Source organism: Sorex araneus, chromosome 2 (assembly GCF_027595985.1).
Source record: "Sorex araneus isolate mSorAra2 chromosome 2, mSorAra2.pri, whole genome shotgun sequence".
Lineage (NCBI taxonomy): Eukaryota > Metazoa > Chordata > Mammalia > Eulipotyphla > Soricidae > Sorex > Sorex araneus.
In genome coordinates, this window is record NC_073303.1 from 146,594,265 (window position 1) to 146,617,197 (window position 22,933).

The 22,933-nt window shown below is 39.5% G+C and overlaps 1 protein-coding gene across 2 annotated transcripts in view; it reads right to left on the minus strand.

Moving 5' to 3' along the window:
* Positions 1-22,933, minus strand: part of SIDT1 (SID1 transmembrane family member 1) — a 107,550-nt gene that overhangs the window by 32,056 nt on the left and 52,561 nt on the right. For both annotated transcript variants that reach the window (XM_055126382.1, XM_055126381.1), the window contains exons 7-12: positions 22,183-22,270; positions 20,358-20,429; positions 19,843-19,936; positions 11,168-11,211; positions 3,136-3,207; positions 1,619-1,764 (exon numbers count right to left, since the gene is read on the minus strand). In XM_055126382.1, the coding sequence (XP_054982357.1) occupies positions 1,619-1,764; positions 3,136-3,207; positions 11,168-11,211; positions 19,843-19,936; positions 20,358-20,429; positions 22,183-22,270 (516 nt within the window). The remainder of the gene's footprint in view (positions 1-1,618; positions 1,765-3,135; positions 3,208-11,167; positions 11,212-19,842; positions 19,937-20,357; positions 20,430-22,182; positions 22,271-22,933) is intronic.

The window sequence follows — 22,933 nt, forward strand, 5'->3', positions numbered from 1 at the left end:
AATTATAGATAACAAAGTTGTGGTATACACAATTGATTCCTATTAGCTATGAGAAAAGGTGAAACATTGCCTTTTGTTATAACGTGAATGAATCTGAAAGGGGATTATGTGAAAGGAATTAAATCAAAAGGGGAAAAACAAATGTCAAATGATCTCACTGATGTGTGGTATATACATATGCAAGGAATAGACACTGTTTTAAGAAAACCTTTTCCTAAGACTACAGAGGTTACCAAGGATGGTGGGGGTTGGAAATTAACCCCAAGTGTTCTGGGCTTCATCTGTGTATTGCCCCTTTTCCTTCACCCAGAGAACCTTGCTAGCATCCCTAATTTGGTTGGAGTTTTATCTTTGACCTTTTTTTTGTATTTTACCTCTCATTGTGTTAGTCCCCCAAGTCAGTCTTGATTGCTTGTAAGCCAGACCTTTCTGGTAATTCTGAGCTTAGTATTTGTGCTGCTTTGTGTCTGAAGTGCTGTATATTTGTACCTGCTTTTCTATTTCCCCTGTAGCCTTTTAAAATTTTACTATTAGAGCAATGTTCTTTGGTTAAATACAGAAAGACCATATGCTATGCTCCTAATATTTAGGAGTTGATTGACTCCGAACACTACCTACTCCTGGGTATAATTACTAGGTCATAATTACTTGACTCAGGCTTCAGTTGCTGTAGTTCCTAATACCCCAAAAGGGAGGTCCTGCCATGGGACTGGGATGGAGCCGGGGTGAGTGGCAAAACTACCCGGCATCGAAATGGGACATTCTGGAAAGCATAAATGCATGATCTTGATGCAAGATGTTATGAATTAAGAAACAGGACCCTCATGGGGAAAAACAAGTTGAATTGTCCTGAAGATTTAGTCTGGGATTTAAGGTAAAAGCACGGCTTGCTCTCAAAGCCCAGAGAACTAAGTGTTGGGATCTTTGTCTCTTACTGTGTTTATCCAAACAACTGCAAGTATTGATAACTTATACAACTAGAGGAAAAGATAAAGGCAATGTAGATGTCCCTGGGAGACAGAGTGTCTTCTTGAGTGAATCTACCCAGGGGAATCTCCTCCACCAAACGTTTGTCCATGTAAATGACCAATCACACCTATGTCCTGACCTCAACCCCTCCTTCAGATGTTCTATAAGTATGCTAGCAGCTCTACATAAAAAGGGCCATTTTCACCATCAGGCTGTGGCTCCCCGTCTCCCTGTCTCTCCGTCTCTCTGTTGGGGAGGCTGGGGAGGTGGGGAGGTGGCTCTGGGCCACCGAACGCACATGTTTCACAGCAACAGTAGCAGCAGCAGCGGCCCCCGCATTTTACTTTGTGGACTCACAGTGGGGAGAGGCTGAAAGGGTCTAAGGCAGTGGTGGAGAGATATGGGCAAGGTGAGGCTACGTTGTACTTTACTACACAATTCATGAACTAATGTTCTTCAGTGAAAAATAAACTAATAAGTGCTCATTAACAGAATATTGCTTCTCAGCTAATAGATAGGCTGTATCTAAAAAGTCCTAGGGGAAAATTGGACTTTCTCTAATGGAGAAAAGTTAAAGAAACCGAGGCATTGCTGAAATTGACATTGTCTGCTCAACTTTCTGTGCTCTCCAAGAGTCAGGCAGAAGTACCTTGGTTCGGATGACATTTTTATCACTCTCAATATCAGGCATGGTGTCAAAGTCACTCTCCTCTACGGAGCTGTCTGTGTCGGACTGACCCGCTGGCCCACCGTCTGAGGAAGACATCTGCCGGCCCTGACTGGAGCTTGATTCATCTGAAACAGAAAGCTTCATCTGCTTCAAAGTCGAGAGGAACTCCGGGATCCCGATCCTTTGTGAAAAGCGCAGTGCTGGCTAACGAGTTCTTTACAACATTGTGGAGGTAAAAGCAAATCCCTTCCCCAAAAGACATGTCCTTTCTTTCAGCCCATCTTTAATAAACGTTTTGCTTTTTTCTTCTCCTATTTCATATTTCACTGATCTATTTCTTAGGCTGAATCCAGATGACAAATATAAAGGCATCTGCTCTGTTTACTATCTGAATGCAAAAATTGTGTTTATATTTTGTTTTATATTTTTCAAATATGAAACACAAACATATACATGCACACATTATGCAAAATATCTACCGCATATCTCTAAGCATACATATAACTAGCAGCTCAACATTTTCTGTGGATTAAGTATTTGTACACAGAAATTCCCCACATGCTGTATCTATGATTACATAATGAAAGCAACATTCTCAGGAAGAAGTTTCCTTGTGTTCCTGTGAATGTTTCAGAGAGCAGATGGGAGTTTGTGCAGTTTGATGAGCTCATGAGCCAAGCCGATTTCTGCTTTATTTCTTCTGTTCAGATGGTTAACACACACACACACACACACACACACACTCACACACACACCACACACCCTGTCTTTGCAGAGCCAGAAATAAGTCGCTTGTGCAGAGCACACATGCTTCTCCAAGTTACAGAACAATTACGAAATAAAAAGGTAGGAATACAGGATTCCCAGGCCCTCCTTATTGAGGTGCATCGTTTACAGACCCACAAGCATCATGGGAGTGCTTAGAAGCATCAGTGAACTCCTACTCTAACAAGGCAGCCCTAGGAGTTCTGTTGTTCTCAGGCCACTTTATGAGCACTGGCAGTTGCTATGTAAATGACTGGATGGCAGGAAGCAGGTAAGTTTGCCAAATGAAAGATTGTCAGGCCACCGCCATGTTCACCTGCTGCACAGCCTTAGTCTTCTGATCGCCCTTACTCCACTGAAACCTGAGAATGAAACACTAGTCAGTTAAGAGCAGGTTCCCTAACATCAGACTGACACATTTTTCATGCTCTAATGTCAAGCTGGGTGTGAAGAAATCTCTCTGGGAGTCTGGGGAGTTGATGGCAGTCATTTTCGAGAATTCTGTCCAAGCGTGGTTATCAGCTCCAAGCAACACAGTCATAGCAGACTGGAGAAAATTACAGATGGAAGGGAACGTTCCACCTCATCCAACCAATTTGTCTTACAAATAAAATGCAGCATTATATAACTACCGCTTGCCTGCTCGCATAGTTATTGGAGGCTGAAGGAAAATTACTTTTTCTCTGGAAAGTTAGAGAACACATCCATGAGCGGATTCATTATATAAATACCTATTGCTCCATAATTGCTTCCTTCAGGGGTGCTGGCTGCAATTGGGTGTGATACTGCCATATTTCCAGAACCTGGTAAAAATAAAAAGAAAAAATGCACTTTATGTTGTTACTAAAATAAAACAAGAGAACTATAAGTAATTTAAGTGATCAAGTTCCAATATTTACTATTTTCTTTCCATTTCACTCTAACACAGGACTCACCAAACTATGGTTCCTAAACCAGATCTAATCTGCAGTCTGGTTTTGATGGCTCTTAAAATAAGAATGGCTTTAAAATTTTAAATAATTAAAAATATTGTGTATAATGTGATCTTTTATGTTCTTTTGCAATCTTTTAAAATTTTTATGCAATTTTTTTGTATTTTGGGGACTACACCTGACTGTGTTCAGGAATTACTCCTTGCATTGTGCTCAGAGATCACTCCTGGCCATGCTCAGAGAACTATATGAAGTGTCAGAGATGGAACTCAGTTGGGCTCATACAAGGCAAATGCCATACCTGCTCTACTATCTCTCTGGCCCCTATAAAATATTTTCAGAGTTTCTATTTTAATACTTTTATTTTAGTGTACAATATTGTAGAATTTTATGGGTATAGCTTTACACCTCTGTTTGTGTATGATTCATTGCCCTGACCACCAACATTCTAGAGCCATCCTACCATCAATAAGTAGGATCTACTGTCCTGCTCATCGTTCCCACTTACCTCACCTTTTTCTCTAGGGAACATGCTCCGACACACTCCTAGAAGTTCTGTAGGTAGTTTTGTTGTTATTGCTGTTATCATTTTGTTTGCTTTACATATTCACATTCTATATGCAGGTGAAACTATCCAGTAATTTTTACTTCTTCACTCACTTAATTTTGCATAATCATCTGATGTTCTATCATCCCAAATCACACAATTAGAAAGTTATCTTCACACAGCTACCCTCATTTGGATCTGTCTTTTTATGACTACAATGCAGATTGCAAGTGACTATGGGGCTCATATTTACTATTTGGCACTTGAAAGGGAAATAAATGCCTGCTTCACAGTAATATTGAAACATAAGAATAAAGGCACATGAGTCTTTTAATCACTGAGAGGAAGGCCACCATTGAATAGAAATACCAGAAACCAGCTTCTATGATGAAATCACTGTGATTTGGAAGCTTATGTAAATAGGGATAACATTTATACATACTATAGGTATATTAAATCCTTCTTCATCAGCCTTGAACCAGAGATGTCACATCCCTACCTTTTCTGTCCCTCATAATTGATGTTGAACGGAAACTTCTTGACCGAGGCAGAACTACTTGGTTGTCTTTTGCATGAAACTTTTTTTTTTTAAATTCTTTTATTAATTCACCATGTGGAAAGTTACAAAGCGTTCAGGTTAAAGTCTCAGTTATACAATGCTCAAACACCCATCCCTTCACCAATGCATATATTCCACCACCAAGAATCACGATATACCTCCCCCCTTCCCCCCACCTCCCCAGCCCCCACCCCGCATGTGTAACTGGTAAATTTCACTTTACTTTCACTTTACTTTGATTACATTCAATATTTAAACAAAAAAATTCACTATTATTGATTTGGACTTTCTCCCCCCTAAAGTCAATCTGCTGAAAAGAAAGCATTTGGTAATTTGTTTTCCATTGCTGAGAATGAAGAGATATGAGGTCAGGAGGCCGCACTAGCAGCAGCATGGTTTTGGATTTCTGTATTTTAGTATTTTGGTAACTAAGTCCAGAGAAATGTCTGCCAGGAATCGCAACATTGTAAGCTTGTACCTCTCAGCTACTTTATATTCCACATATGAGTGTGATCTTTCTATGTCTGTCTCTTTCTTTCTGACTCATTTCACTCAGCATGATACTTTCCATGTTGATCCACTTATATGCAAATTTTATGACTTCATGTTTTCTGACAGCTACGTAGTATTCCATTGTGTAAATATACCAGAGTATCTTTAGACAATCATCTGTTTTCGGGCACTCTGGTTTTTTCCATATTGTGGCTATTGTAAACAGAGCGGCAATGAACATGGAAATGCAGATGTCATCTCTACTATACCTTTTTGCCTCTCCGGGATATATTCCCAGGAGTGGTATTGCTGGGTCAAATGGGAGCTCAATTTATAACTTTTTGAGAATCGTCCATATTGTTTTCCAAAAGGGCTGAACCAGTCGGCATTCCCACCAGCAGTGAAGGAGAGTCCCTTTCACCCCACATCCACGCCAACACCGGTTGCTTTTGTTTTTGGGGATGTGGGCCAGTCTCTGGTGTGAGATGATATCTCATTGTTGTTTTGATCTGCATCTCCCTGATAATTAGTGATGTTGAACATTTTCTCATGTGCCTCTCAGCCATTCGGATTTCTTCTTTGGAAAAGTTTCTGTTCATTTCATCACCCCATTTTTTGATCGGGTTGGCAGTTTTCTTCTTATGGAGTTCAACCAGTGCATTGTATACCCTTGTTATCAACCCTTTATCGGATGGGTACTGCATAAATATCCTTTCCCATTCTGTAGATTGTCTTTGTATTTTGGTCACTGTTTCTTTTGAGTTGCAGAAGCTTCTTAGTTTGAGATAGTCCCATTTATTTATCTTTGTTTTCACTTGCTTGGCCAGTGGCGTGTCAGCTTTGAAGATACCTTTGGCTTCAATGTCGTGGAGGGTTTTGCCGACCTTATCTTCAATGTACCTTAGGGATTCTGGTCTGATGTTGAGGTCTTTAATCCATTTTGATCTGATTTTTGTACATGGTGATAGATGGAGGTCTAAGCCCATTTTTTTTGCATGTAGCTGTCCAGTTTTGCCAGCACAATTTGTTAAACATTTTGCATGAAACTTAAGCATAGTAATATCGAAGTAACAGTCAGAAGGAAAAAAGAGTCTGTGAGTTAATTCATCGTACTTCTGTGCATGGACTGGAGCTAATAGCACAGTGGGTAGGGCGTTTGCCTTGCACTCGTCTGACTGGGGTTCGATTCCTCTGTCCCTCTCTGAGAGCCCGGTAAGCTACCGAGAGTATCCCACCCGTGTGGCAGAGCCTGGCCAGCTACCCATGGCATACTTGATATGCCGAAAACAGCAACAACAAGTCTCACAATGGAGATGTTACTGGTGCCCACTTGAGCAAATCAATGAGCAACAGGATGACATTGCTACTTCTGTGCATTGTAGGGAAATATATTTTCAGTGGCAACTGAGGAAATTCCATAGTTTCCTCACTACCTAGCTTAATTACTTAATTGAAAATGTATTTCTTAAGAAAGAAAGAAAATATATTTATTTATGGTTTTCATTAATCTAAAATGTAGAACACATGTAAAACAGCTAACCGTTTCCATTTATTGTTTGTCACAGTTTAATGCTCTTCTCCCAGAACTCAGATTTCATTTTCATTCAAAAGCAGTAAAGTAAAAACATTCAGTGTTGAAAGAAATTTTGTAGCTTTGGGAAAGTTTTTAACTCTTTGGGTGCCCATTTATTTACTCCATGAAGAAACAAAATTATGATTAAGTGATAGAGATAATAAGACCTTTGAGGTTCAGTTTTCTTCTAACTTCTGGTAGCTTGGCCAAGAATTGATCACGGAAACAGCAACAAACACTCCTGGCTCGCAAGAGTGTTTCCAAAGCCCTTAGAATAATGACTTCCTGGGTTTAATACAGAATCTTCCTGGTTCTTAGGCTTGGAGAACCTCTGATATAATTCTTATTATTTATTTCTTTTTTCTTTTTTAATTTTTTTTTGCTTTTGGGGTCACACCCAGAGATGCACAGGGGTTACTCCTGGCTCTGCACTCAGGACTTACCCTTGGCGGTGCTCAGGGGACCATATGGGATGCTGGGAATCGAACCCGGGTCGGCCACGTGCAAGGAAAATGCCCTACCCACTATGCTATTGCTCTAGCCCCGTATAATTCTTATTATTTAGAAAAAGTAAATATTCCTGGCCTTTATTGAGTTCACCCATAAAAATATGACATGGTGAATTTGATCTCTGCGTTTCATTTAACTCCAAGGCAAAAAAAAAAAAAAAACAGGCTACTTTGAAACTCATAAAGTATGAGGAATGAGATATTTTCAGCACAATAATAGTGTTATGAGGAGATGTCTATACTTTGACGTTTTTAAAAACCTCAAATAGATTGAACCATAATTATGGCACAGAACTTTGCTATTACTTCTGCTATGCTACTATTGACTGTAGCAGATACTGCTATTGTCACCATCACTACGAATATTAAAGCTTCTGTTACTAATATTGCTGCTGCAGTTACAGCTGCTGCTGCTGCTACTACTACTACTACCCCACCACTGACTAAAGTTAAAAAACTTACTATGTATCAGGTATTCTTCTAAGCTCTTTATATGACTTTACTCTTTAAATTGACAATAATACTATGAGGCATATACCATTATTATCACATTTTTTTCCCCTTTTTGGGTCACACCCGGCAATGCTGAGGGGCTACTCCTGGCTTTGCACTGAGGAATTACTCCTGATGGTGCTCGGGGGACCATATTGGACGCTAGGAATCGAACCCGGGTCGTTCACATGAAAGGCAAATGCCCTCTTCACTATACTATTACTCTGGAGATTCTAAGAGGTCAAGTGATTTGAATAACTCAGTAAGTAAAAAAATAGTTCATTGTATTGGTTCAGTTAAATTTTTTTTTTTTTTTACTTTTTTGGGTCACACTCAGAGATGCTCAGGGGTTACTCCTGGCTCTGCACTCAGGAATTACTCCTGGGGCCTTGGGGGACCATATGGAATACTGGGGATTGAACTCGGGTTAGCCGCACGCAAGGTAAATGCCCTCCCAGGTGTACTATTGCTTTGGCCCCAAATTTGTTCTTAATTGAAAAAATACAGTTTACTTCAAAATATGAATAACTGGCAGTGATGGGGCTGGAGCGATGGCACAGAGGGTAGGGCGTTTGCCTTGCACGCGGCCGACCCGGGTTCAATTCCAAGCATCCCATATGGTCCCCTGAGCACAGCCAGGAGTAATTCCTGAGTGCGTGAGCCAGGAGTAACCCCTGTGTATTGCGGGTTACTCCTGGCTCACGCACTCAGGAATAAAGCAAAAAATAATAATAATAATAACTGGCAGTGAGATAGTCACTGGCATGAAGGGCTCAAAAATATCTATGAATAAGACCAGGAAGTTGATGCTCAACTGCATCTCCAGTAAAATAAACTCACAATTAAACAACATATCTAAGCACACCTTTAATTTTTTTAGTTGTTTTTGCTTTGGAGGCACCCATAGCTATGTCAAGTGCTTACTCCTGGTGTGGCTCAGGCGATTATATGGAGAGCCGGAGATCAAATTTTCGTCAGTGGTTTTCAAGGCCATTACTCTACCCTACTATCTCCCTAGCTCCTTAGCACGCTTTCTCCTTTTACATTGTCTGCTACTGATTGCTAATGATTCTGCGCTGGTGTGGAATTATGCTAGCTATTTTGGCTAGTTCATTGTGGAGACTCACAAAACAATTGTATTGGTCTAATTTTCAAAAAATGTAGCTTTTTTTGGTGTGTTTGTTTGCATTTGGAGTTGCTCCATGCAGTGCTCAAGGGATACAAACAGCAGATCAGTGTTTGGGGGAACAGGCTATGCAGGGAACCGAACCAGGCCTCTTGCATACAAAGCGTGAGCACAGCATACTGCGCTCTCTCTCTGGTCCTAAGAGATACAGTTTTTAAAAGAATTCCCTCAGAATCATTCTGTTTATCTTTTTAAGCATAATCTTCCTTATTTTAACTATTACCTTGTGTCGCTTATAAGATGCAGGTAAAAAAATAAATATGGAAATAGTAATTAAAGAATGATCTTAAATCTAAAGCCCAGAATTTCTGGCATTTCTGAAACACCGACTCAACTGGACAATGCTTGGGATCCTGTGTGGCAGGAGGTTAAAATTGTTTGGGGGAGCCAATATCTCTTGTGCATACAATCAAAAGAAAAGCAGTTCAAAAAAAATCAAAGAAACTGAACAAACAAAACAATCACTATTTTGTTAGGCATGATTTCATTAGAAGGGAAAAACCAGCTGTGTAGATCTGCAGAATTGGCTGTATTATTAATTTCTATACTTTGCTCTGGCTCATGGTTTTGATGAAGTTTCCAGTCCTATTTACTTGGAGCAATAGCAATACTACTGGTTCTATGATAGACAAAATGATAAGAATACCACACGAGTGCCAGCACATAAAATGTTTTCACTCTGTGGACTTTCAGGATGTGCCATTTCAGTAGGAGATTGGCCCATAAAGGATAATAGTGTTTTGTTCATTTTTCTTATGTCTAAACCTTCTCAGAATGCAAAAACCTCAGCATTGTCACCCAAATTTCAAGTCAGATGAATGGTTTCAGAATGGTTTATATTTAATAACAGGGAATTTTGAAAGGTGAATAAAAGACAACCTATTAGTTTATAGGATAGAGATATTCTGGCAGGGAATAAGCCAATGTGTGATGATGTGAATGATCCCACTTTAATGAAGAAACTCATGTTGGTATGTTTTTCTCTAAGCACTCGCTCTGTTACCTGTCTACTAACATAGACCAGGCTAAGTTTGCATGCTTGCTTAAAATCTGTTGTTGTTGTTGTTGTTATTGTTAAATGCTCTATGTGAAGAGAAAAATCTGATTTCATTTTTGAGCACATTTGAGTCTTTTAGGACTTTATATTTATAGTTGCCCTGCCCTGCATGCAGAAGGTTGAATGCTGATGCGAGAATAAGACATGATTTGAACCAGCTGCCAACCATTTCTCTCTTTCAGGGTTGGAGTTTTGGGGTCCCACCAGGCCAGGTAGTGCTGGAAGAGGAACCCTGCAAATCATGTGGCCCAGCCTTTGAGCATCTCTCCCCAACCCCCAACTTTTTCATCTTGTGTCAATTGGTTACCTACCCTAACTAGTTTCATTTTAAAGTTGAGGCAAAAATGAAGAAAATAATTAATTTTGGGGAAGGGATGTAAAAGTGAGGTTATCCTCTTAGAAAGGAAAATCTTGACAAGTGCCAGAGAGACAGTACCAGGGTCAAGGCTCTCGCCTTGTATGTGTTTCCCTGGCACCACACAGAGCACAGAGCTGGGAGTAGCCCCCTAAACACCTCTGGGTGTGGTCCCAAGCAAAAACCAACACAAGAAAAGTGAAGGAAATTTGGAAAACTTTAGACTCCTCCAAACCTAACATACTCCTGTCTCATTCTCATTAGTTTCTCTTCGCTGATTGAGTAGTGGCTCTCTTCAGGGGAGGATTTGATAGGCCTTTTTTTTTCTTTTGGGTCACACCCAGCAATGCACAGGGGTCACTCCTGGCTCTGCACACAAGGGGTCTTACTCTTGGCAGTACTCAGGGAATCATATAGGACGCTGGGAATCAAACCTGGGTCAGCTGCGTGCAAGGCAAACGCCCTACCCACTGTGCTATCGCTCCAGCCCTGATAGGCCATTTTTGTCTGAAATGAAAATGTATGAAGACATCAGGTTTGTTATGCTCTTTCAAAGAGCGAAACCTGGGGATCTCTGAGTGATTCAAGTTGAGTTAGGTTTTCAAAATATGTGGACATTGACATTTTAAAAAATCTTTGATAAAGCAGTTTATTCAAACTGAGAGGGTCAGAAAAGATATAATACAATGTCTGGAAAACCAATTACTCTATATTTCACCAAGTTTTATATTTCCTGTACCTTTCTAAAAAAGTCAGTATTAGTGAATCCATTGCATTTTCAGTTATCTGTGTTTGTGTGTATTTACTGTCATGTGATGTAAACTGTTTTTCATAATTATAGACTTTGATACATTGGTCAATGTATCTGTTCCTCAGTCTTCTTAGTCCTCAGACTCCTTGTTTTTTCAATCGAGCTTTCAATTACTTAGCATTGATTTTAAGCCCTCAGAGGAGGGTTTATTGAAAAATTACAAAAGGCAAAGGAATAGAAAAAAAGAATAAAATGCGATCTTGCAAGAATAGGCAACATCATTCTAATTTGAAGTCAAGAATTTTCTTACCATCATTGGAACCAAAACTTCCATCAATGGGTTTTCTTTGAAACCTGCAAAAAAGCACAGACACAAGATCCTAAGTAAAACCTCAGCATTTTGTGTTTGTTCCCTAGAGAATTTTTTTTCATATTTGTCTGCGCGCATCTCTTAAAAGTAGGGGTTTGTCAGTGGAATATTACTCAGCCATAAGAAAAGATAAAGTCATAGATTTTGCTGCTACATGGAGGGACCTAGAGAGTATTATATTGAATGAAGTGTGTGTGTGTGTGTGTGTGTGTGTGTGTGTGTGTAAAAGAGAGAGAGAGACAGAGAGAACTAAAGAGTGATTTCTCTCATACGTGAGATATAAAGAAACATAATAATGAAATAACAAATACCCAAAGACAATGGAAACAAAGAACATGAGAACTGGTATTCAGTAAAAAACTCGCCACTTGAGGATGCTAGGGGACAGGACAGGGAGTGGGGCAACATCTATGGTGAAGGGAAGCACTAAACTGGGAATAAGAGGTGGTGCTGAAAGGTGGAAGTGTATTAGGTATGAAACCCTAACAATACTGTAAACATAAGTGAAAAGACGTATATATGTATATAGATGAACCTCTCAATAAAGCAGACCGGTGGGAGGGAGAAATATGGGTGGGGAGCACTGGTGGAGGGAAGCGGACACTGGTAAAGGGATCAGTGTTGTAAAATTGTATGTCTGATGGGTGTGAGTGATAGTACAGCGGATAGGGGGTTTGATTCCCAGCATACAAGATGATCCCTCAAGTGCCACCAGAAGTAATTCCTGAATGCAGAGCCAGAAGTAACCCCTGAGCATCTGGGTGTGGCCCCCCAAAACAACAAAAAAATAATGTATGCCTGAAACCTAATTATGAATTACTTTGTAATTTCACAATGACTTTTAAAAATAAATTAATTTTAATAAATAAAATTCAATAGGGCTGGAGCAATAGTGCAGTGGGTAGGGCATTCACCTTGCACATGGCAGACCCAGGTTCTATTCCTCCGCCCCTCTCAGAGAGTCCGGCAAGCTATCGAGAATATCTCGCCTGCATGGCAGAGCCTGGCAAGCTACCTGTGGCGTATTCGATATGCCAAAAACAGTAACAAGTCTCACAATGGAGACGTTACTGGTGCCCGCTCAAGCAAATCAATGAGCAATGGGATGACAGTGACAGTGACAGTGAAAATTTAATACAAAAAAGAAGGTGTTTGGGGCCGGAGCGATAGCACAGCGGGTAGGGCGTTTGCCTTGCACGCGGCCGACCCGGGTTCGATCCCCGGCATCCCATATGGTCCCCCAAGCACCGCCAGGAGTAATTCCTGAGTGCAAAGCCAGGAGTAACCCCTGAGCATCGCTGGGTGTGACCCAAAAAGCAAAAAAAAAAAAAAAAAAAAGAAGGTGTTTGATGTTAAAACATTGGAGCCTGATATATAGCTAGTGCATTATTTGGAAGCTTCTTGGAAAGTTAAGTATAGAGTTATAGGACTGGCAAGCATTGTCTAGCAAATATATACTTATCTGAACTCACACATTTATTTTCAGATATAATTCACATACTAAAAAATTCACCCCTTAATGTGTAAAATTTAGTAAATTTGGCATGTTCACAAAATTGTCTGACCTTCAATATTATCTGCTTCTATAACTTTTCTTTTTAAAAAACTATTTTATTTATTTTTGCTTTTGGGGTCACACCCAGCAATGCTCAGGGTATACTCCTGACTCTGCACTCAAAAATTACTCCTGGTGGCACTTGGGGGACCATATGGGATGCCAGGAATTGAACCCAGGTCCTCTGCATGCATGGCAAATGCTCTACTCGCTGCGCTAGTGTTAGGAAAGAATGGGATGTGATCTCATGCAATACAAGCACTTTAATCCCTGTGTTACCTCTTTGGCCTTGGAACTTTTAATTTTCTTTATTTAATGCTGTCTTGCTCATATTTCTACTCTATACATGTGAACTATGTTAAAGGAGAGTTGTATACTATCTTGTTCAACACTGTTATCTCTAACTTCTAGAATAGGGTCTGACATATAGGAGGTAATAAAGAAATATTTGCTGAATAAATTAAGTAATTAAGTAGATCAGTTATAATTTGACCATACTGTTCTTGTTACCAAGTCAGGATCTAATGAACTGAATTCCTTTTGCAGAATTTTAGTGATATTTACTGCAAACAACTACATGGCTTCAAAAAATTTGCATTTGGATTGTTTTTGTATTAACAGGCTTTATCCAATATTTATTGGAGGTGTTTGAATTGATAAAGTTATTTATTGGAGGACTTAAATAATTTGCATGACAAGATCCAGTGAATAATAGCAACAAAAGTAAATGAGGGGACTAGAACAATAATACAGCAGGTATGGTGTTTGCCTTGCACACGGCCCACCCAGGTTCGATTCCCAGCATCCTGAGCACCCCAGGAGTAATTCCTGAGTGCAAAGCCAGGAGGAAGCCCTGTGCATCGCTGGGTGTTACCCCCAAAACAAAAACAAAACCAAAACAAAACAAAAAACGTAAATGAGAACTCTGGCAAATGGCTATCTTGTATTCAGCTTCTTGAATTAAAATGGAGCTTCACTTCCTCAGTTGAGACTGGCCCCATGATTTGTTTTGGTGAGTAGAGTGGGGGAAGAGATATTTTACCAGTTATCAGCCTATATTTAGGGCATCATGCACTCTTCTGCTATCTCACCTGGAGCTAAATATTCCAAGGCTGGCCTGCAGGAGAATGAGTGATCAACTTCAGCTGAAGTTCATCTTTAAGAGCAATTTATGACCTGCCCATGGATTAAACTGTTCAGCCCATAAATGCCTAAGATCTCTTGCATTTATTCCAGAAAAATAATCATTTAGTTGAGTCATAGATTTGAGGAAAACACGAATATTTATTGTATACCTATGGAGTTTTATGGTTTGATTTTTATGTAGCACTGGTATGATCATGAACTAATCCAAGAATGGAAGGAAAAACTTGGGCCATTTGAAATCAGTGTTCTACAGAATAGTTTAAAGGCACAAAATAAGAACATGTATGTGGTGCTGGAATAAACTGTGGGGTTTTATAAATGTATTTTAAATAGACTAAAGCTATGGAATGTGAAGAGAATAATGTTCAGAGTAAGGTCAATACAATGTAGGACACCTGATTCTTAGCTCCCTGAGGACAGGGGCTATATAGATGCCTTTGGCTAATGTTCTCATTTGATCTCATGGTGTATATAGCAAACCCCACAGGTATTGATAAAAACATCCTAGAAACACACCAAATTCCATTATGTTACAGGTCTTAATTCCATTTGGCTTTATAGAAATTATGTTAGTTTGGCTTACTTCAACAAAGGAAGGATTTTGTTAGCATTTTCCCTCAGTCTATCCCCCTATTTAGAATACCAAATAGTTCTTATATCCCCATATTTCTATTTCAGCTTGTCTATATTTGGAAAGAATCTATGCACAAACATTCAACTATGGCAAAATAATTTGGCAGCCCAAGTTTCAGCAAAGCTTTATATTCCAGCTTTCAAAAATTGTGTTCTATTTAGTAGGCTGAATTAGCGGGATGATAAGCAGCTCTCATATAAACAACATGCAAACAATCCCAGAAGTTTTTAGTTTACATATTAATTAACAAACGAGCTAACTAGCTAATAAACGAGAAGAAACCTTATTTTCTACAATCTGAAGCAATAAAAAAAATACAGACAGCCTCTCTTTTGGTGGCAAACAGCAGACGGGAGAGATAAACACTATATCCCAAAGTATCGGAGTTCTTCCAAGTTGAAATCGAGAGCTTTCTGGACCTTTCTTAGGTGTCATGCTTTAGGTCTGGTCTCTTTGGCTTCCCTCTCATGCTCTGATTCCAGGCCCATCTCCTTGCACTTACTTATGAGTGAAGGCTCTGAAAATCAAATTGTCTGCATTGAAATCACCATTCTTATATTTACTCGCTGGAAATTCTTGATCCAGCATAGTCTGCTCATTTCCTTAACCATTGCAGGACTGGAAAACCAGTATCCACTGCTGTTGGGCATGAGAGGAGATAATCTGCTTAGAGGTCTCAGCATGGGCACAGGTGCTGGTAAATGCTACTTCATAGATTAACATGTTGATGCAAACACTGTAATTAGTGTTTCTTGCCATCGGGTGGCTTCATTAATAGTGTTCTGTCTTGTTGGTCAGCACTAAACCAAAGTGGAACAGGAAGTTTTGACAACAATTAGTATTTATCTTGGTACAATCTGTCCTATGTGATATCCAAGTATGAGCCATCTATGGTATGTGCCAGCAAAATGTGTTAACTGAACTGATAATCAGTTAATGTATATACCTTCATTACTATAGGTATACACACCTGTAGACTTCACTCTGCTTTACTACAGGAATACATAACTATAGACTGGGCTTTTTTTAATTTAACTTTTTTGGAATCAGGGATCACTGCTGGCAAGCCTTATGAGACTATATGGAGTGCTGGGGGTTGACCTAGGTAAGCTGCATACAAGGCAAGCACCTGTCAGACTATATCTCCAGTTTCCTATTTAACTTTTTCTTTGAAAATAACTTCAAAATAAAATTTCAAAGAAATAACTTTGAAGACAGTATCTTGCTCGCATGCCTACCTGTCTTCCCCGGGGCCCCTTGGAGGGGATGGGCTCCAGCTTCCCTCCCCGCCCCGAGCAGAGCTCCCAGCAGCCGAAGACCACCGGAACCTAGCTACAGCCATGCCTGAGGCCCCTCTCCACACGTTCAGACAGGCCTCACACATGAAGGTACGGGCAGAGGAACCCAGGTGTATGCAATCCCATCAACGGCCAACATCCAGAGACTTAAAAGCAAGCTCCCAGAAACGATATCTTATAACCTACTTCTCCCTCTGGGAGAAACTAGCAAGATTCTGAGAGTTTCCTGCCCACATGGGACAGCCTCGCAAGCTTCCCATGGTGTATCCATATGCCAAATCTAGTAAGAAGCCAGATCTCATTCCCCTGACCCTGAAAGAGCCTCCAATGCGGCATTGTTGGGCAGGTCGAGTCGAGAGAGACTTCTAAGATCTCAGGGAAAGGACGATTGGAGAGGTTACTGAGCCTGCTCGAGAAATCAACGATCAACAGGATTTTGTGATTCATGATTTGTGAACTTCAAATTTATAGAAAAGTTATAAGGAGACAAGATGGAATGTCCACATAACTTTTATATAAATTGACATCATACTTGCCTCTATGATTCTGTTTCTACATGAAAATATAACTATATCAATACATATACACAAATTTTTTGAACAGTTTTATTTGGAGGGGCATCTCAAACAGTGCTTAGGGCAGGGACCAGGCCCGGCGATACTTTACCCACTTGTGCTCTGGTCTGGTGGGGCAGGGGATTGCCAGGGCTACCCTCTGTGGTAGGGGGATCATGTTCTGATTATCCAATCCAGGGCTAGTGCGTGAGTGCAGGGAACCTGGGAATTTTTTCCACCTCATCCCTTTCTGGACTTTTTGCAAGGAAACTGCACGTTGTATGAACTTAAATATTTCCACAGGACAGATATAATTTTATTTAATCATAATATTACAATTTTGTATTACGGATGCAAAATGACCTCTCTTCTATTTTTTAAAAAATTCTGGGTTCATCAGCAATAATGCAGGGTGGGAGTGCGTGGTGCTTCCTGGTTGCTCCCAGAGGGACTCATGGGATCACTGGGCACCACGGATCTTTGAGCTATCTCCTAGACCTGAAATAATGTCCTTATAAGTATATTTTTGGGGACTGGGGAAATTGAAATTTCAAAAGACAAGATCCTTTCAGCAACATGTCAGGAGTAATCTCAGAGCATTGCTAGGGATGGTCCACAATGAAATAGGGGTTTTATTTTATTTTATTTTATTTTTTTAAGTAAAAGACTTAATCTGAGATCTGGGTTTTATTTGGAGAAGGGGTGTTCAGTGGTTAGTCTTGAATTGGGAATCGTATGTGCTCATAGGATCATTTGTGCTCAGGGGATCATATGTGGTGCGGGAAGCAAATGGGCCAGATGCAAGGCAAACACCTTACTCTCTATACTATCTCTTCCACTACTAAGATCAGGTATTATAATTAGTTGTCATTTTTTAACATTTTTTTTGTCTTTTATGACACATTTTAACAGAATATAAAGTGTTCTAAGTTCGTCTTATTTTCCCTCATGATTATATTCAGAATAGGTATTTCTGGTTGGAGTTCTCCCTCTACTATGTCATTCCTTTCTCAGAATGTCTTATCCAGACAGTATGCAGTTTCTTCTTGTGATGCTAACATTTTGATCAACCAGTCAATTGTCTGACTTCTTCACTGATTAGTCATCCATTTTTCTTTAAAACTACTAAGCAGGGGGCTGGAGCAATAGCACAGCAGGTAGGGTGTTTACCTTGCAAAAAACAAAAAACAAAAAACAAACTACTAAGAAGTTTGTGGGGACATACTTTAAGGCCATGAAAATATGTGAATCCTCACTGACGTTTTTTAAAAAAATTTTAGGATTCATTCGTGATTCCTTTTTTGGCTTTCTTTTTAGCTTTTGTATCACACCCGGTGATGCACAGGGGTAACTTCTGGCTCATGCACTCAGGAATTACTCCTGGTGGTTCTCAGGGGACCATATGGGATGCTGGGAATCGAACTTGGGTCAGCTTTGTGCAAGGCAAACGCCCTACCCGCTGTGCTATTACTCCAGCCCTTTTTTTAAAAAAAATTTTTTAGGTCACACCCGGCAATGCACAGGGGTCACTCCTGGTTCTACACTCAGGAATTATTGCTGGTGGTGCTCAGGGGACCATGTGGAATGCTGGGAATCGAACCTGGGTTGGCCGTGTGCAAGGCAAACGCCCTATCCGCTGTGCTATCACTCTAGCCCCTCATTAATGATTCTTAATACAGATGGATGATCCCCATTTCAGCTCTCCCTCTATATTTGCAATCGATCTCTGGCATTCTGTCCTAGGCAAGCGTTCCCCTTTCTACTCTCATCAAGTGCTAATGGTATCCTTCTTCAGATGGATTCGTTTTGGTGATTTTGTTGAATGTATTGGATGTTGATCTATAGGTACTGTATACTTGTCTTTTTCCCTTCTTTTTCTCTTTCTCATAGCTTATAATTTATAATTTTCCTTCATTATTTTTGGTATTCTAATTGTCTCAGGTATAGTTCATGGTGGTCCAAGGGTTTTTGAAGTCAATTTCTCAATTTAAAGGCTTCCTGAAAGTCACAGAAAAGAAGTTTTTTTTATGTTTGGGTTTTGTTTGAGACAAACATCAACTGATAGCATTGAAATATTTGTATCATTGTGGTAGACAAGATGTTTTTCTAGTGAGGGGTTTAATGTTGCCTAATTGTCTCAAAACTATACACACTTCACTTTCTCTACATGTTCAAGATGGGGGAATAATACTTGTTTATTTTAAATCTCAGCTATTCTTCTTTTTCTTTTTAATTTAATTTATTTTGGTTTTTATTTTATTTTTTTTAATTGAATCACAGTGAGATACACAGTTACAAAGTTGTTCATGATTGGGTTTCAGTTATATAATGCTTCAATACCCAACACTTTATCAGTGGCGTGCATTTCCCCATTTCCCACCTTTCCCAGTTTCCCTCACCCCCTTACCTAGCTCTATGGCAGGCACCTCCCTCCCTCCCTCCCTCCCTCCCTTCCTCCCTCCCTCTCTCTCTCCCCCACCTGCCCTCAGATATTCTTAAGCAAAAGCAAATAGGCAAATAGTGGAATCCTGAACGTTGAGATCTTTTGAGAAAGCAAGGAAAGGCTGGGGTTCTTTACATTAGAGGCTCCAGCACTTGGGAATGAAATTTCCTTGGTCAAATAATAGCAAGATTTTGTCCTTTTATTTTTCTTCTCCAAGGAGGAGAACACAATAGTAAGAAAGTACATATTCTTCATTAGAACACGATAGTAGGAAAGTACCTAGTAATATATATCAAAACAATTATTCCTACTATTTATTAACATTCATTTGGAGTATTTAGTTTTACTTTTGGTGGAATGTTTAAAGCTATTTCTAAATCTTCATGGAAAGAAAAACCATAATTTCCTACATTCTGTAAGACAGTATTTTCAGGTTTAAGAAATATACAAGCTGACTTCTGTTATGGTCTCATTAATTTTGAAAAAAGCTAACCTTCTACCAGCACTGACCTGAGTAGTACATTGATATAATCAAGGAGTTATACAAAATCATCTGGGGCAAATTTCCATCTTTATATTACAGATGAGGAAACTGAAGCAGAGAAGGTAAGTAACTTTCCTAAGGCCACGCGGTTAGAACTTAACGTAGATAATAGTATCAAATGATGACAAAACTTCGTCCTTTGATTATAAACCTGAGGTTAGCATACATTAGATGGAGAGGGGGAAATGAAGAAGATGGCTAGAAGTGACATGAGGACAGCAGTGGAAGGTCGTGGGCACTGTGGTGATAGTGAAGGTATAATAACTGTACATCAAAACCATGAACATTAATACTATTGTAACTGTGTTATCCAAAATGCAATAAAAATTAAAAAATCTGAGGTATATTTGAATCCCAGTGAATATGGCTTTTAAGTCTATGTTCTAATCAATATGCAGAAATAGGCAAGGGAATTAGCATGTCCTGAAATTCTTTACCTACCTCATATAATGGACAAATGCAATAAACAGGCATCCCAAGTAGAAGGAGAAGAAGATGAGGCAACTGAGAAGAATTGATTTTACGTAAACGGATGCTGAGGGAAGAGAAATTTGGGTTAGATGACCTCTGGAGAAAAATAGGACCATATTTTGGGACTGGACAGCTTTGGGGACCCACTGTCTTCATACCCATTCTTAAGTTCTACCTTGCTTCTAGTCAGAGCTATTTTTAACCCCCCTGGAGATCATCCAGACATAATTCTCAAATGGCTGTTTCCACACGTAAGACTTCTGGGCTTGCGGGGAGCGGCTAAGGGGGGAGAGGAAAAGGGACTTCCTGTATTTCAGTTCCTTTTGTTTCTTAGAGTAATTTAACAAAGTACTCTGTTTTCCGCTTTAATTTCCACTGTAAACATTCATTTTCTTATGCTATTTCTCCCTGGAAGAATGACATAAGCATGTAATGAGAGAGATTTTCTGACCTAGAAATTTCTTTTCTGAAACCAGCATTCTGACCTTTAATAGAAGGAACAATGGTTACTTTAAGGTTCTTTGCTCGTTGTAGATTCCAGGTCTGGTTATCCTTTTCTGGAAAGAGAAAAAAGAAAGAAAGAAAAAGAAAAGAAAGAAAAAGAAAGGAAAAGAAAGAAAAAAAGAAAAGAGAATGAGTACAAAGGGTCAGATTCTTTGTGATCTCTGACTCATCAGAACAATTGTTTAAAAACTGTACAGCAGTAACTCTTAATAATATTTGTTTTTTCTTTAAACAAGATCTAAGGGAAAAGCCAAGCATCAAACCTTCTAACTCTCTGGACCTTTTGGTTATAACATTCAATGTGGCCTCTGTTTAGGTGCATTTTATTAGATATAATTAAAACTAGTAACTTTTTAAATTATTAATTTTAATAATTATTAACTAATAATTATTCTCAATTGAAGAAGGCAGACACTTCCTTTAATATCTAAGTGGTTCAATATGCTATAGACATCTGAAGAAAACAGAAACAGCAAGCTACCTTTTGGTTTGCTTTTTTTTTTTTTCAGCTGGTGAGAAGTTGTCATAGTCTTTAAGGGTTCATAGTTCACAAAAGAAATGAACATTGGCAAAACTATGGAACTAGTTAAGAGACTAACGAATATACAGGCAGGAATTTCACTTAAATTCTGAGGGCACCATTCACTCAACAGTGAATATGCTCCGTGGAGATCCCAGATGGCTCATCAGAGGCACAGGGAAGGGTTTTTCTATGTTGCTAAATCAATATTCCATCCATAGTCTATTCTGTTTCAAAGGAAGTTAGTGGGTAATTCTCCATCACCATTTGTACTATGCCTAGGACCACACACAACCCCCAGTTGGGGTAAGTTTTCCCAATTGCCTTCTCAGTATTTTATGAGATAGTCTGGCAATTAAAATCGAGAACCATGAATTTTCTTTGTACCTCCTTGTGGAAATGATGGTTACTAATATCTATGAATAACTCCATTACTTCTGGCTACCCAGTTGACCTTAGAAAATAGAACTTGATCTGTAGAAAATCATTACTATATGGTAGCAAATATTTTTTTAGAGAGTCAACCTCACATAGGCTGAGAAAGCCTAAGACTTTGAAAAAGATGTATTGCATTAAATGACATTTTCTTGTCTTAATAATACCTATAAATCTATCATTTTCTTCCTCTTATATTTTTCTCAAGTATTTCTCAGACTGTCTTGTATATCACCGCTGATGACCCACAGTTACTGGGAGCTAAAGATGACCTTTTTGGGTGTTTGTTTTGTTTTGGGGATACACTCAGCTGTGCTCAGTGTTTACTCTTGGGTCTGCACCCAGAGACCATTCTTGGCAGTGCTGGGGGCACCATATCGGGTGCTGGGAATTGAACTCCATTGGCCACATTCAAGGCAAGCATCTTATCTGTTGTACTATCTCTCTGCCCCCCTACCCCACCTTTTTTTGTTTGTTTGTTTTCAAGGAAAAACACTTCATTGCTTCTTTTGTTTTGTTTTCATGGGCCACCCTTGGCATACTCAGGGATCAGTCCTGGAGGAGTTTGGAGATGTATGTGGTGCTGGGGATCAAATTCTGGTCAGTCATGTGCAAGGCAAGAGCCCTACCCCTGTACTATCACTCTGGCCCCGTAAAAGTGTCTTTAAAAAATTCCCCCATACACTTATATAAACACTATGGTTTGCAAAGTTGTTCGTGATGATTTCTTACAGGCATTCAATATTCCAATACCAGTATCACCGTCTATAGATGATCTTAAGGCACCTATGTATTTGATTCCCTTCCCTTCCATAAGTTTTTCCAGGTAGCTAAATATTTCTTATTCTTACCCTGGATGAAGAAAGATCCTCCACAGGCATAATCTTCTGGCTTTATGACAAACACCACAAAGAACTGCTCCCCTGGAAAATCCTTCTTCTGTATAAGACACAACAACCTTATGATAAGCAGGCAAAAAGGTATCAGAAGAAAAAAGTTGTGTTGGGGGTTGGTGGAGAAAGAAGAAATGTAAGGTTCACCCTTGTTTCCTAGTTTCTCAGAAAGGACTTTCAAATATCCATGATTTGATCTAAATTACCCACAGTAAGATAATTGTTTCTGCCAAGAAATTAAATAGAGGGGCCAGTAATACAGTACAGAATGTAGGAAAAATTAAATGAAGTGGCCAGAGTTTGCCTTGCACACATCCAACCCTGGTTCAATCACCACATATGATCCTTTGAACCTGACAAGAAGTGTTCCCTAAGAGCAGAGCCAGGAGTAAGTTCTGAGCATTTCTGGGTGTGGCCCCCAAACAAACAAACAAATAAACAAGAGATATTTTTTTAATTTCAATCTACCTTGTATTCACAAGGTTAGAATGATATTAGCCCCATAAAAATTTGTTAGTAAACAATATTTTAAAAGTACTTATATATTAAGGGATCTGCAAGGGGTGGGGAGAGGAGGGGGTGGAGGGGAAGTAGGGGGAGTTTGGGAATGCTCAGTGATTATTCCCCAGTCTGTGCTCAGGAGTGACTCTGTTGGAGCTTGGGGGACCATATATGATACCAGAGATCAAACTGAGGTCAGCTGCATGCA